The sequence below is a fragment of the Acytostelium subglobosum genome (assembly GCF_000787575.1).
Source record: "Acytostelium subglobosum LB1 DNA, scaffold: scaffold2, whole genome shotgun sequence".
In the NCBI taxonomy this organism is placed as follows: Eukaryota; Evosea; class Eumycetozoa; order Acytosteliales; family Acytosteliaceae; genus Acytostelium; species Acytostelium subglobosum.
The window spans coordinates 283,141-303,644 of NW_012236530.1; the positions used below are offsets into that span (position 1 = coordinate 283,141).

The window sequence follows — 20,504 nt, forward strand, 5'->3', positions numbered from 1 at the left end:
TTCCTGGGTCTCATTTCTAGCTTCAAGACCATCTTTCTGAATGATATAATCGTTGTTGGACATCTTAAGAATATGATTTTATGTATCTATCTGTAGTAGTTTAAAATAGACATGTGATACTTAGGTTTAGTGAAGTGATGTAAATGGAACAACTGTCGATATCGTCTTTGCAGGTCCACTCTGGATATTATGCATCCCCTAACACACCGACGTTCTGATCAAAGTTTTTTCACTCCCATCAAGATACTACTTTTCCCTCATTTGTAATGGTGTGAAATAGTTCCAATGCAAGTCCTTGTGGTTCATCTTTTATCCAGAGCTCAATTCTTCTCCTTCTCATTTTTAACAATTAATAAATATCATTATTACAATGTATGTCCAATCCCTTTAAGCTGGCTATCTGTCGCACACTCACTGATTGGATGGTGTCCGATACCAAATGGATCAAAGTTTTAATGAGTGGACCATTCAATTATTATTTGGTCAGATACATTTAAACAGATATTGAAGTTATTGGACAACCTCCAAGTGATAGGCAAGACTGGACTGGAGAAGTGCCTAATATCCTTTCATGGTGGTGACGAAGCAAGTCAAGTTAAGGATGCCAATGGACCTCTTACAGTTTTGCGGGGCATTTTTGCCGTTTTGCGGGGGCTATAATGTAGCTTTTGACTCGGTTTAATGGGCAAAGTATGCTTATTTGGCGCTAATCATTGTCAAATGTGAGCTTGTTGTTCAATCAGGTCAACAAAAGTTCAAGATAATATATTTATTTATCTCATACTGACTATCATCACTTACTCACTCACTCACTCAACATACACACATATAACAGATAATATAACTTTATATTCTTGTACCTCAGGTCAGGGCAAGGGTAGGGTAATGGTGTCCTCAAGTGATGGGATGGATGATGTCATTCGTCAAACATCCAAAGACAAGGTCAACCATCAGAATAAGCTTAATTCAAGATATCCTCTCGTTATCATGATAGGCTCAATCAAAGGATTTATTGATAGTTGTTGTTATGCACTGAGAGGTGCCTCGGACGGTGGAGGGGAGCATGGCTGCAGCATATATTGTTGCGAGAACAGTTGTTGACCGGTGGCACTGAATCCAYAAGGCACGAACTGGAGGTCCAGACGGTACATCTGCTGGGYGTCCACGACCACATTGGGTGGAACAGCCACAGTGATCTGCTGRTACTGTGACTGTGGCTGAWTAAGGTTGGTCGATGGGGCGCCCTGGATGACCTGGATGTGGCCACTGCCTGGGTGGTACTGTGACTGTGGCTGGTTAGGGTTGGTCAATGGGGCGCCCTGGATGACCTGGATGTGGTCACTTCCTGGGTGTACAGTTATCATCTTCGGCATGCCTCTATAGATGWGTCCCCTGAGGAYGCTGGTGATGATCAATGTGGTCATAGCGAKCAGGCCAATCCAAARTCCCCACATGGGCTTTYKGATGGTGTMGTMGKTCGYGTTCGTCAAGGTACCACCTGCTCTCTCGACTGTGACTCCGATCCAGACAGACCAGGCCAGAGCCGTCAGGARCATGGCAARKGAAGTAGTCAGGAATTGGATAAGTGAGAGTTTCTTTGAGGACGGGCGCTTGAAATCAATTGCAATTGAGGCCACCAGCGAGAAGAGTGCAACGATCATCAATGAGAGCGCCCAGAGAAATTGGTTGAAGKMACTGCCTGGTTTCATCCATACCTTGGTTTTCTCATTTAAGTTACCGTAGGTAAAGATAGACGTCTAAAATAGGCATTGAGGTTAGAWCATGRATATCTTMAGATTGATCAATCGATMGCCGGGAGCACCAACACATACCTCTGCATACGCCAAAAAGTTGGTTACTTCAATTGTCGTATCTCTGTTGTAATAGGTGGTTTCGACTGAAGTGTAGTACCAAGGAGCGGCAAGTGATATGATCAAAAATATCAGAGAGAAGATCGAGAAAACAATGCTTCCAACTCGCAAACTTGATTGCGTAGTTTGAGTCGTGTTCTCCTGGGTTGGGGATGGTGTCACATTTCTTGCTGCATGACCACCTTCATTAATGATATATTCGTTGTTGGACATCTTAAGAATATTGATTATATTATGTATCTGTCTCTCTTAGTGATCACTAGTAGTTTAGATTAGATAAGTGACACCAGGAACCAAGACATGTAAAAGGCAAGCAATGGCAGTGAAATGAGGGAAATGTCTTGATCGGTGAGTGAAAAACTTTGATCAGGGTCAGATCTGTCAGCAACGATAACCCACGCTGGATATAATCAGCACTCCTTGCTGCAATGATCGTTGTTCATGTGTTGGAACTTGTTGTTCATCTTTTATCAAGAGGTCATTCTTCTCATTCTTATAACAATTAATAAATATCATTATTACATTATATCTGTTTAAATTTCTTTAGTGATCATGTGACCAAATAATGATTGAACTTTGGGCACCGACCAATCAGTGTGTGTGCGACAGATAGCCAGCTTAAAGGGTTCGAAGGTATTGGACAACCTCCAAGTGACCAGCATCAGTGGCACCTTTGATGGCTTTCTGGAGATTCCCGATCACATAGGCACGACGTGTCTGTATCAGTGTCTGGACAATGCCTAAATATCCTTTCTTGGCGGCGACTAACAATGCATGCGGCGTACATCCAGTGGTCCTATTATTGCAGAGGAATTGGATCATTTCCAAATATCCATAGCCAGCTACAATTTCGATCGTATCTATAGAGCATCCTTCTGTGCGATTGTAATGGAGGAACATTACAACTGATAGATGACCTTCGATGGCGGCACGAGCCATTGCTCGATCTGTGCAGCCTTCTTGTCGATATCTGTGAAGGAACTCCACGACGTTGAGGTGGCCCTTGGCGGCAGCGTCATTCATGGCGTTGACTGTGCATCCCTCTGTGCGGTTGTGATGGAGAAACTCGACCACAGGCAGATGACCATTGATCGCGGCGCGGTTCATTGCCACGGTATTGCATCCCTCGGTTCGATTAGCATGAAGAAACTTTACGACATCGAGGTGGCCATGCTCTGAAGCCGAGATCATGGCAAATGTAGTGCAGCCTTCTGTTCGGTTGGAATGCAAGAACTCAACGACATCTAGATGGCCGCATGAAGCTGCATTATCCATCAGCCCAGCTGAATAGGTCTCTGTGCGATTATGATGCAAGTATTTGACGACTGGCAAGTGACCATTCAAAGTGGAGCGTGTCATGGCCTCTCTGCTGCAACCCTCTGTGCGATTCTCTTGAAGGAATTGGACAGCTGCCAAGTGACCATGTGTTGCCGCTCTGTCCATCGCGACCTCTGAGCAGCCCTCTGTTCGATTGTGATGAAGGTACAGAAGGATATCCATGTGTCCTTGTGATGCTGCTCGGTCCATGGCATAGAATGTGCAGCCCTCTGTCCTATGAGTGTGTAGATACTCAACAACATCCTTATGTCCATTCTGTGAAGCACTGTTCATCGCCCACTTTGTACAGCCTTCTGTCCTATGAGTGTGTAGATACTCAACAACATCCTTATGTCCATTCTGTGAAGCACTGTTCATCGCCCACTTTGTACAGCCTTCTGTTCGATTCTCATGAAGGAACTTGACGACTGAGAGTCTACCATTCGATGCTGCCGAGTCCATTGCACGCCAAGTGCAGCCCTCTGTTCGATTGACGTGAAGGAATTGAACAATCTCAAGTGTTGAAGCGTAGTCCATGGCATTGGTGGTGGCAGATGCACCTGCTTTGTGAAGTATTTGAACCAAGTCCATCCTGCCAATGGAGGCCATCATATCGAATATCCCAGTAGTCCTAGCAAGGATGTTTGGCTGTTGTCTACGTAGATGCTGGATGATATAGTCGTGGCCTTTGAATGCCTCGAATGATGATGTTGTAAGCTTCAAGTCAACTTCATGGGAGCTTGGTTGCTCTCCTGGACAGATGTAGAACTTGACCTTAAGTTGATCACTCTCTATAAAAGGTGATCTGAAGGCATCTAGCCAGTAGTCCACCAATTGTTGCCATCTTAATATCTTTGTCTTATCATCAACTTTATGTACAACATTGTTTCTTTGATGTATATCTCTGACCTGTTTAAACAACTGTATGAACAATAATCTGTTATGTATCAATCCTTTGAACAACTGTTCATGTAATGGTGTATCAATATCCATTGTGTATGTAGTGATAAATATTATATATTACATGTATAAGTAACAAGTGACCTGATTGAATGAACGAATGAATGAATGAATGTGGTAGAAGTGCACTCCAACTTGTTTCCATTTTGTTTCCTTCACTTCCACGAACCAACAGACATGTGTCAGATGGTCCACTACCGAACAACCCTCACTTCGATTTTTATGAARGGAACTTGACGATGGACAAATGATTCTCCGAGGCGGCAACATCAATGGCGTGAATTGAACAACCTTCTGTGCGATTGTAATGTAGAAACTCCAAGATTTCCTGATGGCCATTGGCTGCAGCTACGTTCATCGCTGCTCTTGTGCAACCTTCAGTGCGATAGTGATGAAGGAAGGCCAACACTGAGAAATGTCCATTCAAGGCGGCCTTGTCCATGGCATTTGTAGTGCAACCTTCGGTACGATTAGCATGAAGATATTTGACCATTTCCAGATTACCATCTCTCGCTGCATTGTCCATTGCACTTGGCGTGCATCCATATCGGTTACTTTCACTCAAGAATTGAACGACTGAGAGGTATCCCTTTGCAGATGCGTTGTCAATCCAAGCAGTATTGACATGTCCCTCCCAAGGTGAGAGCTCATGAAGGTACTTTATGACCTCCAAGTGTCCGTTATTCAATGCTAGACCTAGAGCTGTGCTTATCAATCCTTCAGTTCTGTTGGTATGAAGGAACTTCACGATCTCATGATGACCATGCTCAGCGGCACGGTCCATTGCAATCTCTGAGCAACCTTCTGTTCGATTGTGATGTAGATACTGAACGACCTTGAGAGGCCACCGGAGCTGGCACGGTCCATTGCATATTCTGAGCAGCCCTCAGTCCTGTGAGTGTGTAGATACTCAACGACGTCCAGGTGTCCATTCTGCGAGGCACCGTTCATCGCCCACTTGGTACAGCCTTCCGTACGGTGTGTGCTTAGGTATTGGACAATCTCCAGCCTACCATTAGATGCTGCAATGTCCATTACCCTATGCGTGCATCCCTCTGTTCGATTGTGAATAAGGAATTGCGCAATTTCTAGAGTGGCAGCATAGTCCAATGCTCGGGTCGTGGCCTTTGCTCCTTCTATATGCATCCAAAGCATCAAGTCAAACCTTCCAATGGCCGCCATCATATCCAGTAGGGCAGGACTGTCTTTGAGCAATTTGGGGTTCTGACGATGGAGATAGTGGATGATCTCGTTGTGACCTTGTCTCAAGGCAAAGGGGACTCTTGGCCCCGATCCAGAAGACACGCAGAACTTTGCTTTAAGTTGATCATTCTCGATGATTGGATGTTGGACCGCTTGCAACCATCGTTGTGTCATCTCGGACCAATTGAGTGTTTTGGTGATATTTGAAGGTGGATATAATATTGATGTTGAAAATATGTATTTGTTTATATATATTTGTGATTGCTTTGGATTGACTAATTTACAAACATGTCTCATAATCCTATTCGTCGGATGATGTTCAACTCAAGTTGATATTTTGGAAAGTTCGTTTGTAACATTGGGTTTGAATCGTTAGGAGACCTATTCTATGAATATGACGTTGAGGACGAAGTTCAATAATATTCCTGAATATATTAATTTATATATTAATATATATAAATACCTATCAAACAAACAATCAATCTATCCGGTATTTGATTCAATCAAATAATTAACAGTTTAATAATCTACATTGCCTGGGAGGCATCACAAGACAAAAGTTGACCTGGAAGGATTCAAAAAAGACTCAAAACTATTGAAAATCACCCATTTTATCTTCATTCATTTCTCTCCAACAACATAAACACACACAATTAATATCTCTATCTACAAATAAGAGGAGATGGAGAGATCATCAGCACAGACACAATCATTGGAGGGTAGTGTACCTGGTTGGAACAATGATATGTTCAGTCCTGAATTGCAGGCTGCCATCAATGATATCATACCCAGTCAAGACCCAATCGACAGATACGACTTCAACCCTGTCAAGTACATCAATGAGAACTTCCCAACAGGTACGCAGCACAGTGCAACAGTCATCATCATCATCATCATCATCGATCGTCTCATACTAATCATCAATCGATCAATCAATATAGAACAAAACCTTAATCATCTTGATACATTCATGGCTAGACTGAGACAAAAGATCGCAAAGATTGATGAGGAGATCATACAGGAGATTAGACTACAGAGCAGTACAGGTGCAAAGGGCAAGGAGGACTTGGAGAATGCCAAGCGATCAATCAATGAGTTGCTCAAGAAGATTGCAGACATCAAGTCCAAGGCCAACAAGTCTGAACAGATGGTCACAGAGATCTGCAAGGACATCAAGTCGCTCGACTATGCAAAGAAGAACTTGACCTCTGCCATCAAGACTCTTAAGCAACTTCACATGATGGGTATGTTGATGGTGGGATGAACAATGATGATCACAATCACTTACACGATCATTCAATCACTTTAGTGATGTGCGTGGAGCAGTTAAAGGAAGGTGTAAAGACTAAGGAGTATGCCAAGGTGGCACAGTTGCTTGAGGCAACTGCTGACTTTGCCGAGGGCTTCAAGAACTATCGCGACTCACCAAAGATCGCCGCACTCAACAGCGACCTCGAGAGCATAAGAACAACAGTCAAGGATCAGATTTACACAGACTTTAAGAAGTATGAATAGATAAGGTTTGATTGATTGACGATGGTGACTAACACTAACTTCACTCCATACAGCTACATACCAAGCACAAGTAACGTCTCACGAGGAGATGAGGATAATAGATGGAGGAGTGCATGTTTGGTTGTCGATGCCTTGGGTCAAGAGATGAAGTATGTGTTGTGATGAGCCACGTCAGCATTGACCCAATCAATCAATCACTTACTTATATCACTCAATCAATCAACTCAACATCAATAGGAAGGACTTCTTACGTTGGTTCTGCGATATTCAATTGTCAACTTATAAGAGCTCATTCACAGTTGACGAGGAACACTCTCAGCTAAAGAATGTCAAGAGGAGATACAAGTGGCTGGTGCGCCAACTCAATCAGTTCAAGTTGGAGTACGCTGGCGTCTTCCCAGTGACGTGGAAGATGGAGGAGAACATTGCCTACGAGTTCTGCTGCATCACCAAGCTGGCACTGCAAGACCTGCTCAACAGACACAGGAACGACGTCGATGTCAACGTGCTGCTGAACGCACTCAACAAGACTCTGGAGTTTGAGAAGCAGATGTACAAGGCATTCGCCGCCGCTTCACAACAGAGGGACTCGCAGACGCCCGAGCCCGAGCCCATCCAACAACAGGATGACGAGGAGCATGAGCACGAGGAGGAGCACGAGCCCGAGGGCGAGCAGAACCCACACAGCATCGATGCTATAAACGAGCGATGGATCAGGCGACAGAAGCAGCTGGAGCAGAGGGAGCAGGAGCGAAACAATCCCAACTCCCCAGCAGCGGGCGGACGCGGCCCCGCCGGCCCCAACACACCAAAGCAGGTCGACCGCACATACGAACGATTCCTTGGCATTCTCTCGTCGTCGTTCGATCCTTACATGGACCTGTACATCAACGAGGAGGACAAGAAGATGAGCGAGGCGCTCACCAAGCTGGTCAGCGAGGAGAAGTGGGTTCTGGAGGCCGAGGCCACCAACAAGATCTTGTCCAGTGGCACAGACCTCATTCAATACTTCCGCAAGGCCTTGGACCGCTGCTCCTCACTGTCCAAGGGTGAGCCATTCTTCAACCTCTACACACTGTTCACCAAGTACCTCAGGCAGTACGCCCAGGTACTCTCCTCAAAGGTGCCAAGCGACTTTGGAAAGGCACACGACGAGCGCGAGGACAGAATCATCTGTCTCATTATCAACACTGCAGAGTACTTTAGCAAGACAACGACACAGATTGCAGAGAAGTTCAAGAAGCTCATCATTGAGCGCTACAAGGAGAAGATCGACTTGACCGGTGAGAAGAGCGAGTACTCCATGGTCATTACCAAGAGCGTCAAATCATTGGTTGAGGGAATTGGTGCACGAATGGAGCCACACATCCAGACAATGATCAAGACTGACTGGGGCGACAAGTATCAATACGTTGGCGATCACTCGCCCTACATCGATGCCATCATGAACATCATTCACGAGTCATTCAAGGTTGAAGTTGAGCTTCTAACTCCATTCTACTTTGGTTACTTCTGTGACAAGTTTGCAGAGTAAGTCCATTGTCCACGAACGATCAATCAATCATATACTAATCAATCAATCAATGTAGGATGTTCATATTCAAGACAACTCAATCAATATATAAATGCCAGAGGATATCAGAGATTGGAGCACAAGGATTGCTTCTTGATATTTCAACATTGAAGAAGTGCCTGGAGGGTCTGCCACTGAAGGCCTTGGGCCAGCCAAACAACAGATACATCAGATTCGTCAATACAGAGTTTGGCAAGACAGAGGCCATACTCAAGGTGGTCGGATGTCCGAACGAGCAGTTGGTCGAGACATACAACGCATTGATCCCCGAGGGTTCCCAGGTCGATCTCCAAAAGATCGTGGAGCTCAAGGGTATCAAGGCTGGCGACAAGACCGTCATGTTGGAGAAATACGTCACCAACGTTGAGAAGACCCTGCTCACCGGTTTCAAGAAGCTCATCCCTGTATCATCAATATTCAACAACAGTCCAAACAACAATAATAACTAGATAGATCTCTGTATTGATCAAATAAACTATGGAGTTTGGTGATGATCATCACCACCAACATTGATCTCGATCAATATAGCCTGGATGGATGGCGGACCATTTGTTCAATATTGTTGGATGCTGGTCAATGGCAGTTTGCAGGTTTACCCTGTCCATCTCGGAGGGACATTCAATGAACTGGAGAAAGAGGCAAACTGGATGTTGTATGAGATTGATAATCTCGGTGATGTGTTCAATCTGGCAAGCTCTGAGCAAGAGTGAGATCGACCTGGGAAGTGGGAATGCCATTTGAATGATCATAACCAAATGTTCCTGGCTCAGCGTTCCACTGTTCTAGGACCAGATGATCGACGAATGAGATTGATTGGATTGCAGCCACATAGGTCTGTTCATATTCTTCACTGATGGCCAAGATATCATCTTCAGTGATCTGAACAAAGGTGTAGTCGAACTTTGTTTCCAGAGTGAGTCGCGAGAGAGTACGAGTGAGGGCACACGGAATGTTCGCCAAATAGGTTGCCAGTGTGAGATCCAGGACTTTACAGGTATGATCTGTGAATAGGTATGAGAGCAAACTGTGACCGGTTCCTTTGTCCATTGGGAGTGTCAAACCAAACTTTCTGATATTGTTTCCAGACTATTGGAGATGGTCTTGGAGGAGGAGAAATGTCTGCTCGCACTCGTTCCAGTCTGATGTCTCAAAGTGAACGTATACTACAAACATTTGAAGATTGATAAGCATCCCAAGGCCAGCCAAGCCATCAAAAAGTTGCCTCCTCATTTTGAGCAAGTCCTTCACAAAGATGTCCTTCCACTTCAACGACTCGAGTCTTTGGAGCCAATCACTGGACGATGTGAATAGATGGTTAATCGTGGTGGCCAGGATGTCGGTCGAGTACGGCCTGGTAGGCATTTGGTCGTCTATGAAGACTACATTGAATGAGATCTTTCTGAGAAGAGGACAAAGACATGCCTCCTTTTGGACGATGCTTGGACCCTGGAGGTCCGTCTTGTATTGATCACTGTGCTCGGTATTGAGAAGAAATCCAATCGATTGAACGGTTTGCCAAGCTGCAGCGCTGAAAGAGTCTCGAGAACATAATGCCAACCAATATGTGATAGAGATTGAACTTGTCCGAGGTATCTCTTGCTTTGTTCCTTGAGTATAGAGTCTGGAGGCCAGCAGAGACGGAAAGACTCATCATCAATGTGGAGTCCACCATAAAAGAGGCCACTTAACTTGGTGATTCTATCAGATATGATAGAGTAGTGATTGTCAACTATTCGGCTCACTACGTCGGGTACATGGTCATATTGGTTGAGAATAAGTTTGTTGTTGATTGATTTGATGAAGCGATGAAACTTCCATGATAGCAGACCAAGTGACAACGCCCATTTCCTTCTTCTTTTATATGTACATTTGAATGCCAATTCAATGATCCTCATCAACAACCAATCGTGTAGTTGCATTGTTGTTATTGATATCACATGTTTCAAATGGTGAAGAATCCAGAATAGTTCGAAATTCATTCCAAATCACAAAGTTAAATGAACAAGTTTCATTGAATTGATCAAATCAATCTCTTTACAAATATAGGGTCAATTGGAAACCAAAGTAATAATTATATATAAAATGGTAAAGATAAATGATGTACAAAGAAATGATCAGGAAGATATTACAATCATCAAGGATGTTCTCTATGAGCAATACTTAAAGAAAAGTACACCACTGGTCTTTACAAAGTTGACAAAGTCATGGCCTGCGATGACAAAGTGGCAAGATGATTATATACTTCAAACAATTGGTGATCATCCTGTTGAAGTAAATGAATGTTCATTTGGAAAGATATCCGATGTATTTATAATGCCCTTCTCAGAGTATTGGCAACGATCAATCACTGGCTGGCAAGACTTACAACCGATCGAGCTTCATCAAAACACACCATATGTCCGCAACTTTGACATCTTTGGCAACTTTCCTCAACTAAGTGGAGACGTGGAGAATGAACACTTGTTCAATCGCAAAGTACACAATATGGTAGTTCGTGGAGCATTCATTGGCGCAAAGAACACAGCAACTCACTTCCACAAGGACTCTGGAGATAATGTTGTGGCAGTGATCAGAGGATCAAAGTTTGTGGTCTTGGTTCCACCAAGTGAAGAGACCAAAGTCATTAGAACTAATGTTAACATTGCAAACGATGACATTCAACATCAAGGAGAAGCTGTACATGGAAATAGTTTACCTTTGATTGAACATCCATCAATGGAGAGAGTTGGCCAAGTCTACACAACGACATTGAAAGCAGGTGATGCATTATTCATTCCAATTGGATGGGTACATTATGTTCATAACCTAGAGTTTACAATCTCAGTTAGTTGTTGGGGAAAAGAGATGATTGACATTTAGACTTTGAATCATAAACGTATAAAGGTATTCAAAAATTTGGAATCCTATTAATGATTGTTTATTAAAGGAATTGATTGATGAGAACTGACAAACTTTCAAAGTGAGTTTGTTTTGTTTAAAACCGACTCCCGTCCTACCTGGAGGAGAGCCGTGATGTTCAGTTTATTTATCCCGAGGGATAACTATATGATTGTTTTGGTTGTTTGGACACTGTTCTGGTTGAGTCCACTGGCCTTTTAATGTGTGAGTGGTGTATCTTGCCCCTTTTTTCTCCTTAAAACCGTTGTCATTTGTTTAGTGGACATCAATTCCCCTTTGGTCTAGTGGTGAGGATTTTCGCCTGTCACGCGAAAGGCCCGGGTTCAATTCCCGGAAGGGGAGGATATCATTTGAATCTCTCCCATTAAACGGAACTTCGTAATAGTCAAACCAGCAATGTGGTCACGGTAAGATAACTACTCATTCATTTGAAACAACAACAAATACTTTTATATATGTATACTTACACAGAATCATGTCACAACAACATGGAGACTTGGTACAACCATTGAAGTACCCAAAGAAAATACAGATAGCAGGTGCAGACTCAACAGGCAACACCTTTTATACAAACATCGATGATCTCTGGAACAAGGAGTTGGGCAGCAATGAGCAGCAACAATCACAATGGTACACAAATGCAGGTACATATAATCAATCACTCAACGGACCATGATCACACAAGCCTTGAACAATCACATTGACATTGAATGCCATTTAAACGAACGAACGAACGAACGAATGAATGAATGAATGACAGCTGACTATTGGAAGAATGTTGAACCTACACTTGATGGCATGCTTGGAGGACTGGGCCACATTGCAGAGACTGATGTCGAATCTAGCAACAAGTTCATTACAGAGATGGCCTCAATTGGTAGGAAGAGAGCACTCGATTGTGGCGCTGGCATTGGTCGTGTCACCAAGAACCTCCTGCTTCCACTCTTTGAGACAGTCGATCTCCTAGAACAGAACCCTGCCTTCTTAGACGAGGCCAAGGTTGCATTCAAAGAGTATGTTGGAGACCTCGAGGCTAAACTAAGCTTAGTGGCCACATCATCTGACCCCCTCCCCACACATTAGCGAGAAGAGAGTAGATAACTACTTTGCAATGGGACTGCAAGACTTTAAGTTCCAGAGAGAGGATGGCACACCATTGCAGTATGATTGTGTTTGGATTCAATGGGTGATTGGTCATCTGACAGACAAGGATCTGATCTTGTTCATCAGGAGATGTCTGGCGGCACTCGCACCAAACGGTGTACTGTGCATCAAGGATAACACAGCCAAGCGATCATTCGTCATGGACAAGGATGACAGCAGTGTCACGCGATCTGACAATCACTTCCGATATCTCTTTGAGCAGAGTGGAGCCAAGCTCCTCAAGACTGAGCTGCAACCAAACTTCCCTACCGAGCTGTTCCCAGTCAGATTCTACGCTCTTCAGTCATCATTATCGCCATCGCCATCGTCATAGTCTTAATGAATATGATATCATTGGATAGCTCGATTATGGATCATTCAGTTTGTCGCGTAGTCGTCATTTTATTCCTCAATCGACCATATTCTGATCGTCGAGTCGTCTCCTGCCGAGGCAAACATGCCTGGCTTGCTTGGATTCCATCGTACACAGTTGACATCGCTGGTATGTGCTCTCTCCTGTTTGATTATCACTTTATACTGTTCGTCTTCTTTATCGCTACTATTGTTGTTGTCGCTGTCGTCTTGGCAACCTCCAATCCTTTCATACAAGATGATGGAGTCGTCGCCACCACCCGACACTATCAAGTCTCTACCCTTACCATCCAAACTATGTGACCAATCAACTGAGAACACAGGTCTGCTGTGAACTGATTCGAACTTCTGTAGTATATCCCACTTTGAGTCTATATGATGACATTCGTTAGTTACATCACAGATCACATCAATCGATCAGATCAATACATACTCTTATATCTCCATATGATGACACTCTTATCATCACTACCTGATACTAAACGATCGCCAGTGCGATTGAATGCTATGTCCCAGACAGTGGACTCATGTCCTGTCAGTGTGTTGACACATTCCCAGTCACCATGAGTATCCTGCCACATCTTTATCGTATCGTCATATGATGCCGATGCCAACAACTCCTGGGATGGATGCCATCGCACGCACTTTACATCCTGACTATGTCCATTACTAATTGATAGACATTCAAACTCTCTATCATCCTCCACTATATATGAGTATGAGTATTAGTGTTAGTCGGTGTCTCATCATGCCCAGAGTATGTACATACTCTGCCATATCCAAATTGACTTGTCTCTGCTACAGGTCGCGAGCAAAGTGCCAGAGCTGTCCCATGCGACTGACTTGACTTCGTAGGAGTGTCCCTCCAATGTTGATATCTGTTCAAACTCTCCATCAGCCAACTCCTCCCAGATGCTTGTGGACGCATCAAAGCTGGCAGCGGCAAGGAACTTGCCACATGGGGACCAAGCAATTCGTCTAACAGTCTTCTCATGTGCATCCAATGTCTGTACACGTGGCCATCTATTCTCCTCATCCTCTGACCAAATATGAATAGCCTTATCATCTCCACAACCAGCCAACAACTTTCCCGATGGAGACCATTCGATACACCAAACCTTTGGAGGGCAGCCCTCTATCAATCATTCATTAAAGTGAATGATTGATTGATTGATCGATTGAGTTAGTGTATGAATGAGTATGATTGATGGATGTGACCTTGATAGCATACCAGACAACAATGCAACTTGCTTCAAAGTTGAACTAGACATGTTTATATGTTTGTTGTGTATATTTATGATGTTGACGTCTGTCTAGATTGAAGAAGAATGAAGGGGGGAGGTCAAGGTTTCAAGGACTTTGATTCAAAGTGTGACCTCCCCCCTTCATTTTTTTTGTTGAACATCCATCCCATCATTCATTCATTCATCATTCTGTAACATAGATACATATACATACATACATACTTATAACATTCATTGATATACATTGATAACGCGCAAAGAAGAAGAAGAAGAAGAACAAGATGTCAACAATAGAGTTTGAATTGGAGAAACATGTTAAACACTTTAAGATGTGCTTAAATGCACTGCCATCACCTTATAGTAGAGGAATGGTCAATCATATGTCTTTAGTATACTTTGTTGTATCTGGACTAGACCTACTCGGAAGACTTGATACTGTATCAATACCCAAACAAGATATAATCAATTGGATCTACACTCATCAGGTTCAACCAAATGTCAATGCACCAGGTATGTTCATTCAATCAATCATTCATTCATTCATTCATTCGTTCAATCATACTAACTCAATAACAAGATGAGATGTATATTAATTGTGGATTCAGGGGAGCAAACTTCCTTGGCCAACCATTCAACTGCAGCGATTGCAATTTTACTCCTTTGGCGTGTGACTTCTCAAGCTTGGCCAACACATATACATCATTGGCATTACTTAGAATACTTGGAGATGATATGAGTCGTGTGAATAGAGACGCAATAACACGTTCAATCGCCGCCCAACAGCTGCCCGACGGCAGCTTTGTCGGCACACCGCAGGCTGGTGAGAGCGACATGCGCCATCTGTTTGCCGCCTGCGTCAGCTCATTCCTCATGTCCGATTGGAGAGGCGTCAACAAGGATGCAGCGGTTCAGTATATACATAATAGCCAGACCTATGAGTACGGCTTTGCTCAGGTGCCCGGACAGGAGGCACACGGAGGCTCGACATACTGTGCACTGGCGTCACTCGCGCTGATGGGCAGGCTGGACGAGCTGCGCAACCGCGATCGTCTCATTCAGTGGCTGGCCAACAAGCAGCTCACAGGCTTCTGTGGACGCACCAACAAGGATGCCGACACGTGCTATTCATTCTGGGTGGGCGGCTCGCTCTCCATCCTGGGCGAGCTCCACAACGTCATTGACAAGACGCTGCTCTCTGGCTTTGTGCTGTCTGCACAGCACCATGTCGTTGGAGGCATTGCCAAGGTGCCTGGAAACACGCCCGACCTGCTTCATTCATATATGTCACTCAGTGGTCTAAGTCTACTCGGAGTTGGCAATCTTCAGCCACTCAACGCAGCCCTCGGCATCAGTCAGCGAGCGGCAGGTCAGCAATGGAATGACATTCTAAATGTTGGAACTGATGGACAATGTAATGTACATGGTGGTGGATGTTAATATATATATATACATAATCAATCATTACGATCAATACAATGTCATCCATTCATTGATTATTCGAAAGAAGTTCAGTCCTCGATTTCTTTGGATTCTTGGGTGGAAAATGCAATTGTTTCAAAATAAAATCGAAATATCGTCGTATTATGACGTTGGTGTGAATGTGTTGGATGTGGAGTGTGTTTGCATGAATGATGGACATCGAGCGCAATCAAAGGTTTACTCTTTATCTCTATCTTTCTATCTATCTCTATCTCTAACATAACATTATAAGTACACTTAATAATAATAATATATTGTTGTTCTTCACTTCATTAGTTGTGTAATAAACAACGTGTACAAATAGTCAATCAATCAATCAATCAATCAAATCAATACTTTGATACAGATATTTAGATAAATATAGATAAACATAATGACAGGCTCAGTTTTATCAGAAGAAGCCATCGATACTATATCATATCCAAAGTTGGATGATGATATGATGATGGATAAACAACAACATCAACAATCAGAGCAGTCATTGAATCAAAGAATGAATACTACACAGGAGCAAGACAATAATAATAATGATAACGTGCTGATAGAATCAAATTCATCACCAACTTCAGCTTCAATTGCACAACTTCAATCATCTTCGATAAAGGCAAAGTCTGATGAGTTCAAAGCAAGATACACCAAGGGCAAGAGAGCACAAGAGATAGTCTGTGTTGTAGTCTTCTTTGCTCTTTTGGCCGTCTCGACTCAAAAGATGTTCACCTTGTACTTTGTTCAAAACATCTGGGTCTTCTTCATTGCCTCACTCCTAGCAATGATCGTCGCAGACTTCTTCTCTGGCATTGTTCATTGTAAGTTGCTAGGCTGGACACATGACCAATCAATTGTTCTCTAACAATCAATCAATCAATCAAATATAGGGGGTGCCGATACATGGGGAACACTGGACACACCAATCGTTGGCAACAGCTTGCTGAGATCATTCAGAGAGCATCATGTTGTTCCAACTCAGATGTGCCACCACGACTTTATCGAGACCAATGGTGATAATTGCATGGCCGTCGTGCCAGTGCTTATGTTCACTGCATTCTCTGAGATCAGAGACGACAGGTACGACCTGTTCCTGCTGTGCTTCCTCGTCCAACTAAGCTTCTGGATCATGCTGACCAACCAGATCCACAAGTGGAGCCACACTTACAAGCTGCCCGCCTTGATCAAGTTCCTCCAGAGCAGTGGCGTCATTCTCTCCAAGCGAGACCATGCCATCCATCATCGCAACCCATTCGACAAGTACTACTGTATTACCAATGGATGGTTGAACCCGTATTTGGCATCGATTGGATTCTGGAAGCGTCTGGAGGAGATCATCACCTATGCTACTGGTGCTATTCCACGTGCTGACGACCTTGCTTGGACTGGCGTCGATGGTGATCAACAGTAAATTAATGGACATCACTGTCCATCCAACAAACATTGAATTAAATATACAAGACCTTGATCGAACAATGAATATTATAATATTATATATATTTTTTTTTGAAATAATACCAGAGAATTTTTTAGTATTATTAGCGCAATACATTTGTAACATGTCCTTCTGGGAAAGAAAAACAGCATCTTAGCTCAGAGGTAGAGCGGTGGGCCCATAACCCACAGGTCGGTCGATCGAAACTTCCAGATGCTAAATTCTTTTGTTGTATTAATTAAATTTGTAACATGAGGAACTTCCAGAGTCGAATGATTCGTTTTCCAAAGTGTTTTGATGTCGCTTCGCGCACTCAATCACTTCATTCGTTCATTCATAGACAGTGGGTCTTCAGTTACTAACTGTCATACTCTCAAGGTATGTCCTCTTGTTACACGCAATCAATCATTAATTATATAAATAAATAAGTTTATATGATTCGTTCATTCATAGACAGTGGGTCTTCARTTACTAACTGTCATACTCTCAAGGTATGTCCTCTTGTTACACCAATCAATCATCATATATATAAATAAATAAGTTTATATCATTCGTTCATTCATAGACAGTGGGTCTTCAATTACTAACTGTCATACTCTCAAGTGAACGTTCAATAATATTAAGAGTACATCTCTTTATATTAAAAATTAACTTCCCGCGGCGATGCTCCTTAACTGACGATGCCAAGGTTCGGAATGCCAATCACAAACAAAAAAAACCGAAACGATCGACACAGGAACCAACTAATCTACAAAAAAAACAGGAAAACGAAACAAAAATAGGACCAACCATTCCCGCCTCTTCAATGACGCCCATTTATTTGCAATATAATAAACCTCCACATTAAATAGTCTAAAAAAAAAAAAATGGCCATCCAATAATATTCAAACTTAACTGAAGAGCGAAAGACAAACCGAAACGAGTGATACAGTTAATCACTCAATCTAGCAAAGTCAATACATCAACTCTCAATAAATGATACCCAATATTCAAACTCAATTCAAATGAAGACCCACTATGAATGAAAGAATCGAATATAAACTTATATATTACTACAATATAGTAACTTGAATTTATAAGAATGGAACACTCTTTGAGTTCAATTGGAAATCCATGAACTTTATTTTATCAATGGAGAACAGTGATCCTTAACCTTTAACATTATTGAATGTTAGACAAACAACCTCTTATTGACCTCCAACAGAACCATCCTCATTGATGACTCCATCGTTACTGTTTGAATTGTATCCGTTCTCTATGACCTCCTTGTTTGATTGGTTCTGGATAATATTGTTCAAGGTCCTCTGGTCACGAGCATTTTGTCTATTCTCCGATGGAGCACGGTTGTTTGGATTGGAGTTGTTTGTTTGGTCCCCTAATCCCAGAACATCTTGTACAATCTCTACACCTTTGTCAAATGCAACATCCTTAACTATATAAATTTAATTATTATTAATTTTTGTTAGACATAAAAATATATATAAATATATAAATATATTGAAAAAAAATAATTAATACTTACGACCCATTGTTTAATATTTGGTTATTGTTAAAGTTTAGAATTATGTATTAATATCTATAGCCTGAAGAGAATAAATAAGGTCAAATGACTTCTATTTATATTATTCAATATATATGTTGAACAATTAAACCTTAGATTCAATTCATCAGACGACTACGTCAAAAAAATTAGCTCATTAAGTCATGGCGACCTCGTCAAGAGATACTGCGACGTGTGTGACATGTTGGTCAGTAAGCTGCCTGCCCCCGCCATCACCTCWCTCTTGGCAGATGGCATGCCTCACGACTTCCTCACRGTCAGCAAGTCAAGGGCGCCTCAAACCGACGTTGCGATCACGACCGCCTGGCAATCCAAGCTTGTTCGTTACTTGGACACTAATCAGTTCCAGATGAAGATYGATAACATCAACAAGCAGCCTGCCAAGAACAGCAACAACAATGGCAACAACAACGGTGGCAACAATAACAACAACAATAACAACAATGGCWAMGGCAAAAACAAGAATCGTTACTACAACAAGCAATCTGCCGACAACAGCCAACGTCCCGCCGAYGGCCAACAACAGTCCAACAAGTCCAACAACAACCAGAACGGTAACAACAAYGGGAAGTCCAACGCCCCCAAGGACCAGGCAGGACCGTCGTCCGGCACCGCCAATCGCTCTTACAACAAGAACAATGGCGCTCAATCCAAGGACTCCAAGTCCACCACACCTCCCTCCTCTGGCAACAGCAGCAGCAACAATAGCGGCAGCGGCGCCAGCGGCCAGCATGGGCGGCCTGGTGGCAGCCATAATTAATTTGGTGTCCACGTCTGCGACAGGCTTCGTCTTGCCAGTCAAGGTGAACGGCATTGACCTGGAAGCCAAGATCGACACTGGCGCCGATCGATCAATTATATCGCCAGAGGTCGCAGACTCACTCAAGTCGATCAAGAGGTCCCCAGCCGACGTCAAACTCACTGGAGCCTTTCACAAGGGTACTGTCACCGCCACCGAGCGTTGTGAACTGACCCTCAACATGACTGGACGCGTTGACGAACAGCCAGTCAGCCTGCATCTGAATGCAGTGTTCTATATCGTGCCATGCTACCTGGGCATTGTGCTTGGTAACGATGTGCTTGGCGCCACCCAGCCGACCTTGCACCTTTACGATCCCTCCCCTCACTTCAAGGCCTTTGTGAACATGGGCAAGAGGATCAAGCTCGCATATATACCCCTCTTAGACAAGGGCATGCGACAAGCTGAGAGCAAGAGTGCTCTACTGTCCTCTTGTTACACCAATCAATCATTATATATATAAATAAATAAGTTTATATAGATTCGTTCATTCATAGACAGTGGGTCTTAAATATATGAATGAACGAATCCATATAAACTTATTTATTTATATATAATGATTGATTGGTGTAACAAGAGGACATACCTTGAGAGTATGACAGTTAGTAACTGAAGACCCACTGTCTATGAATGAACGAATGAAGTGATTGAGTGCGCGAAGCGACATCAAAACACTTTGGAAAACGAATCATTCGACTCTGGAAGTTCCTCATGTTACATATCCCCCCTCGACTATTGACCACTAGATGAGGAGATACGTTTGAAAGCGGCGACCAAAGCAGGGAGTTGCGCCTGCATCACCTTGGCATCGATCCAACGGTTGGCATCGTCGCCCAAGGATACAGTACGTTTCATAAGTTATGGCCACCCCCTGAGCAAACAGATAGGTGATTGATATCTCTTCAATATTAAGAGATACCAAATGATATCTTATCTCTCTAAATAATAGACTCAATTATCTACTAATCTTGATTGAATTACTTATTGCTAGTTATATTTATTTACAAATAATTGAATGAGAGTGTTGAAATGATAAGTAGTGAACATGGCCATTATTTATGCAACGAAAATTGATCGAAAAAAAAAAAACAAAAAAAAAAAAAAAAAAAAAAAGAGGTTGTCAATATTTGGTCCACCATCCAAGATCGG

General features: G+C 42.9%; 10 protein-coding genes across 10 annotated transcripts; 6 read left to right on the forward strand and 4 right to left on the reverse strand.

The window, feature by feature from the left end:
- Nucleotides 1-1,028: 1,028 nt before the first annotated feature.
- On the reverse strand, nt 1,029-2,084 carry SAMD00019534_008950 (hypothetical protein; the record flags this gene model as incomplete). The annotated part of the gene is made up of 2 exons (XM_012902862.1): nt 1,029-1,757; nt 1,833-2,084. Coding segments are annotated over 2 exons (981 nt in total), but the record flags the coding sequence as incomplete, so codon positions are not given.
- Nucleotides 2,085-2,489: 405 nt separating this feature from the next.
- SAMD00019534_008960 (hypothetical protein) lies at nt 2,490-4,181 on the reverse strand (the record flags this gene model as incomplete). Its single annotated transcript, XM_012902863.1, has 1 exon — nt 2,490-4,181. The coding sequence occupies one exon, from the start codon at nt 4,179-4,181 to the stop codon at nt 2,490-2,492; it is 1,692 nt and encodes a 563-aa protein (XP_012758317.1).
- Nucleotides 4,182-6,033: 1,852 nt separating this feature from the next.
- Nucleotides 6,034-8,888, forward strand: SAMD00019534_008970 (hypothetical protein; the record flags this gene model as incomplete). Its single annotated transcript, XM_012902864.1, has 6 exons — nt 6,034-6,208; nt 6,293-6,595; nt 6,661-6,856; nt 6,920-7,015; nt 7,104-8,396; nt 8,456-8,888. The coding sequence occupies 6 exons, from the start codon at nt 6,034-6,036 to the stop codon at nt 8,886-8,888; spliced, it is 2,496 nt and encodes an 831-aa protein (XP_012758318.1).
- A 1,891-nt stretch (nt 8,889-10,779) lies between these two features.
- On the forward strand, nt 10,780-11,292 carry SAMD00019534_008980 (hypothetical protein; the record flags this gene model as incomplete). The annotated part of the gene is made up of 1 exon (XM_012902865.1): nt 10,780-11,292. A coding segment is annotated over one exon (513 nt), but the record flags the coding sequence as incomplete, so codon positions are not given.
- Nucleotides 11,293-11,788: 496 nt separating this feature from the next.
- Nucleotides 11,789-12,808, forward strand: SAMD00019534_008990 (hypothetical protein; the record flags this gene model as incomplete). The annotated part of the gene is made up of 3 exons (XM_012902866.1): nt 11,789-11,981; nt 12,098-12,350; nt 12,421-12,808. Coding segments are annotated over 3 exons (834 nt in total), but the record flags the coding sequence as incomplete, so codon positions are not given.
- Nucleotides 12,809-12,882: 74 nt separating this feature from the next.
- Nucleotides 12,883-14,123, reverse strand: SAMD00019534_009000 (hypothetical protein; the record flags this gene model as incomplete). Its single annotated transcript, XM_012902867.1, has 4 exons — nt 12,883-13,223; nt 13,286-13,558; nt 13,622-13,987; nt 14,084-14,123. The coding sequence occupies 4 exons, from the start codon at nt 14,121-14,123 to the stop codon at nt 12,883-12,885; spliced, it is 1,020 nt and encodes a 339-aa protein (XP_012758321.1).
- Nucleotides 14,124-14,377: 254 nt separating this feature from the next.
- SAMD00019534_009010 (hypothetical protein) lies at nt 14,378-15,530 on the forward strand (the record flags this gene model as incomplete). Its single annotated transcript, XM_012902868.1, has 2 exons — nt 14,378-14,606; nt 14,674-15,530. Coding segments are annotated over 2 exons (1,086 nt in total), but the record flags the coding sequence as incomplete, so codon positions are not given.
- A 538-nt stretch (nt 15,531-16,068) lies between these two features.
- On the forward strand, nt 16,069-16,971 carry SAMD00019534_009020 (hypothetical protein; the record flags this gene model as incomplete). The annotated part of the gene is made up of 2 exons (XM_012902869.1): nt 16,069-16,381; nt 16,451-16,971. 2 exons carry the CDS (start codon nt 16,069-16,071, stop codon nt 16,969-16,971), a joined length of 834 nt encoding a protein of 277 aa, XP_012758323.1.
- Nucleotides 16,972-18,185: 1,214 nt separating this feature from the next.
- On the reverse strand, nt 18,186-18,428 carry SAMD00019534_009030 (hypothetical protein; the record flags this gene model as incomplete). Its single annotated transcript, XM_012902870.1, has 1 exon — nt 18,186-18,428. A coding segment is annotated over one exon (243 nt), but the record flags the coding sequence as incomplete, so codon positions are not given.
- A 766-nt stretch (nt 18,429-19,194) lies between these two features.
- On the forward strand, nt 19,195-19,818 carry SAMD00019534_009040 (hypothetical protein; the record flags this gene model as incomplete). The annotated part of the gene is made up of 1 exon (XM_012902871.1): nt 19,195-19,818. One exon carries the CDS (start codon nt 19,195-19,197, stop codon nt 19,816-19,818), a length of 624 nt encoding a protein of 207 aa, XP_012758325.1.
- Nucleotides 19,819-20,504: the final 686 nt, after the last annotated feature.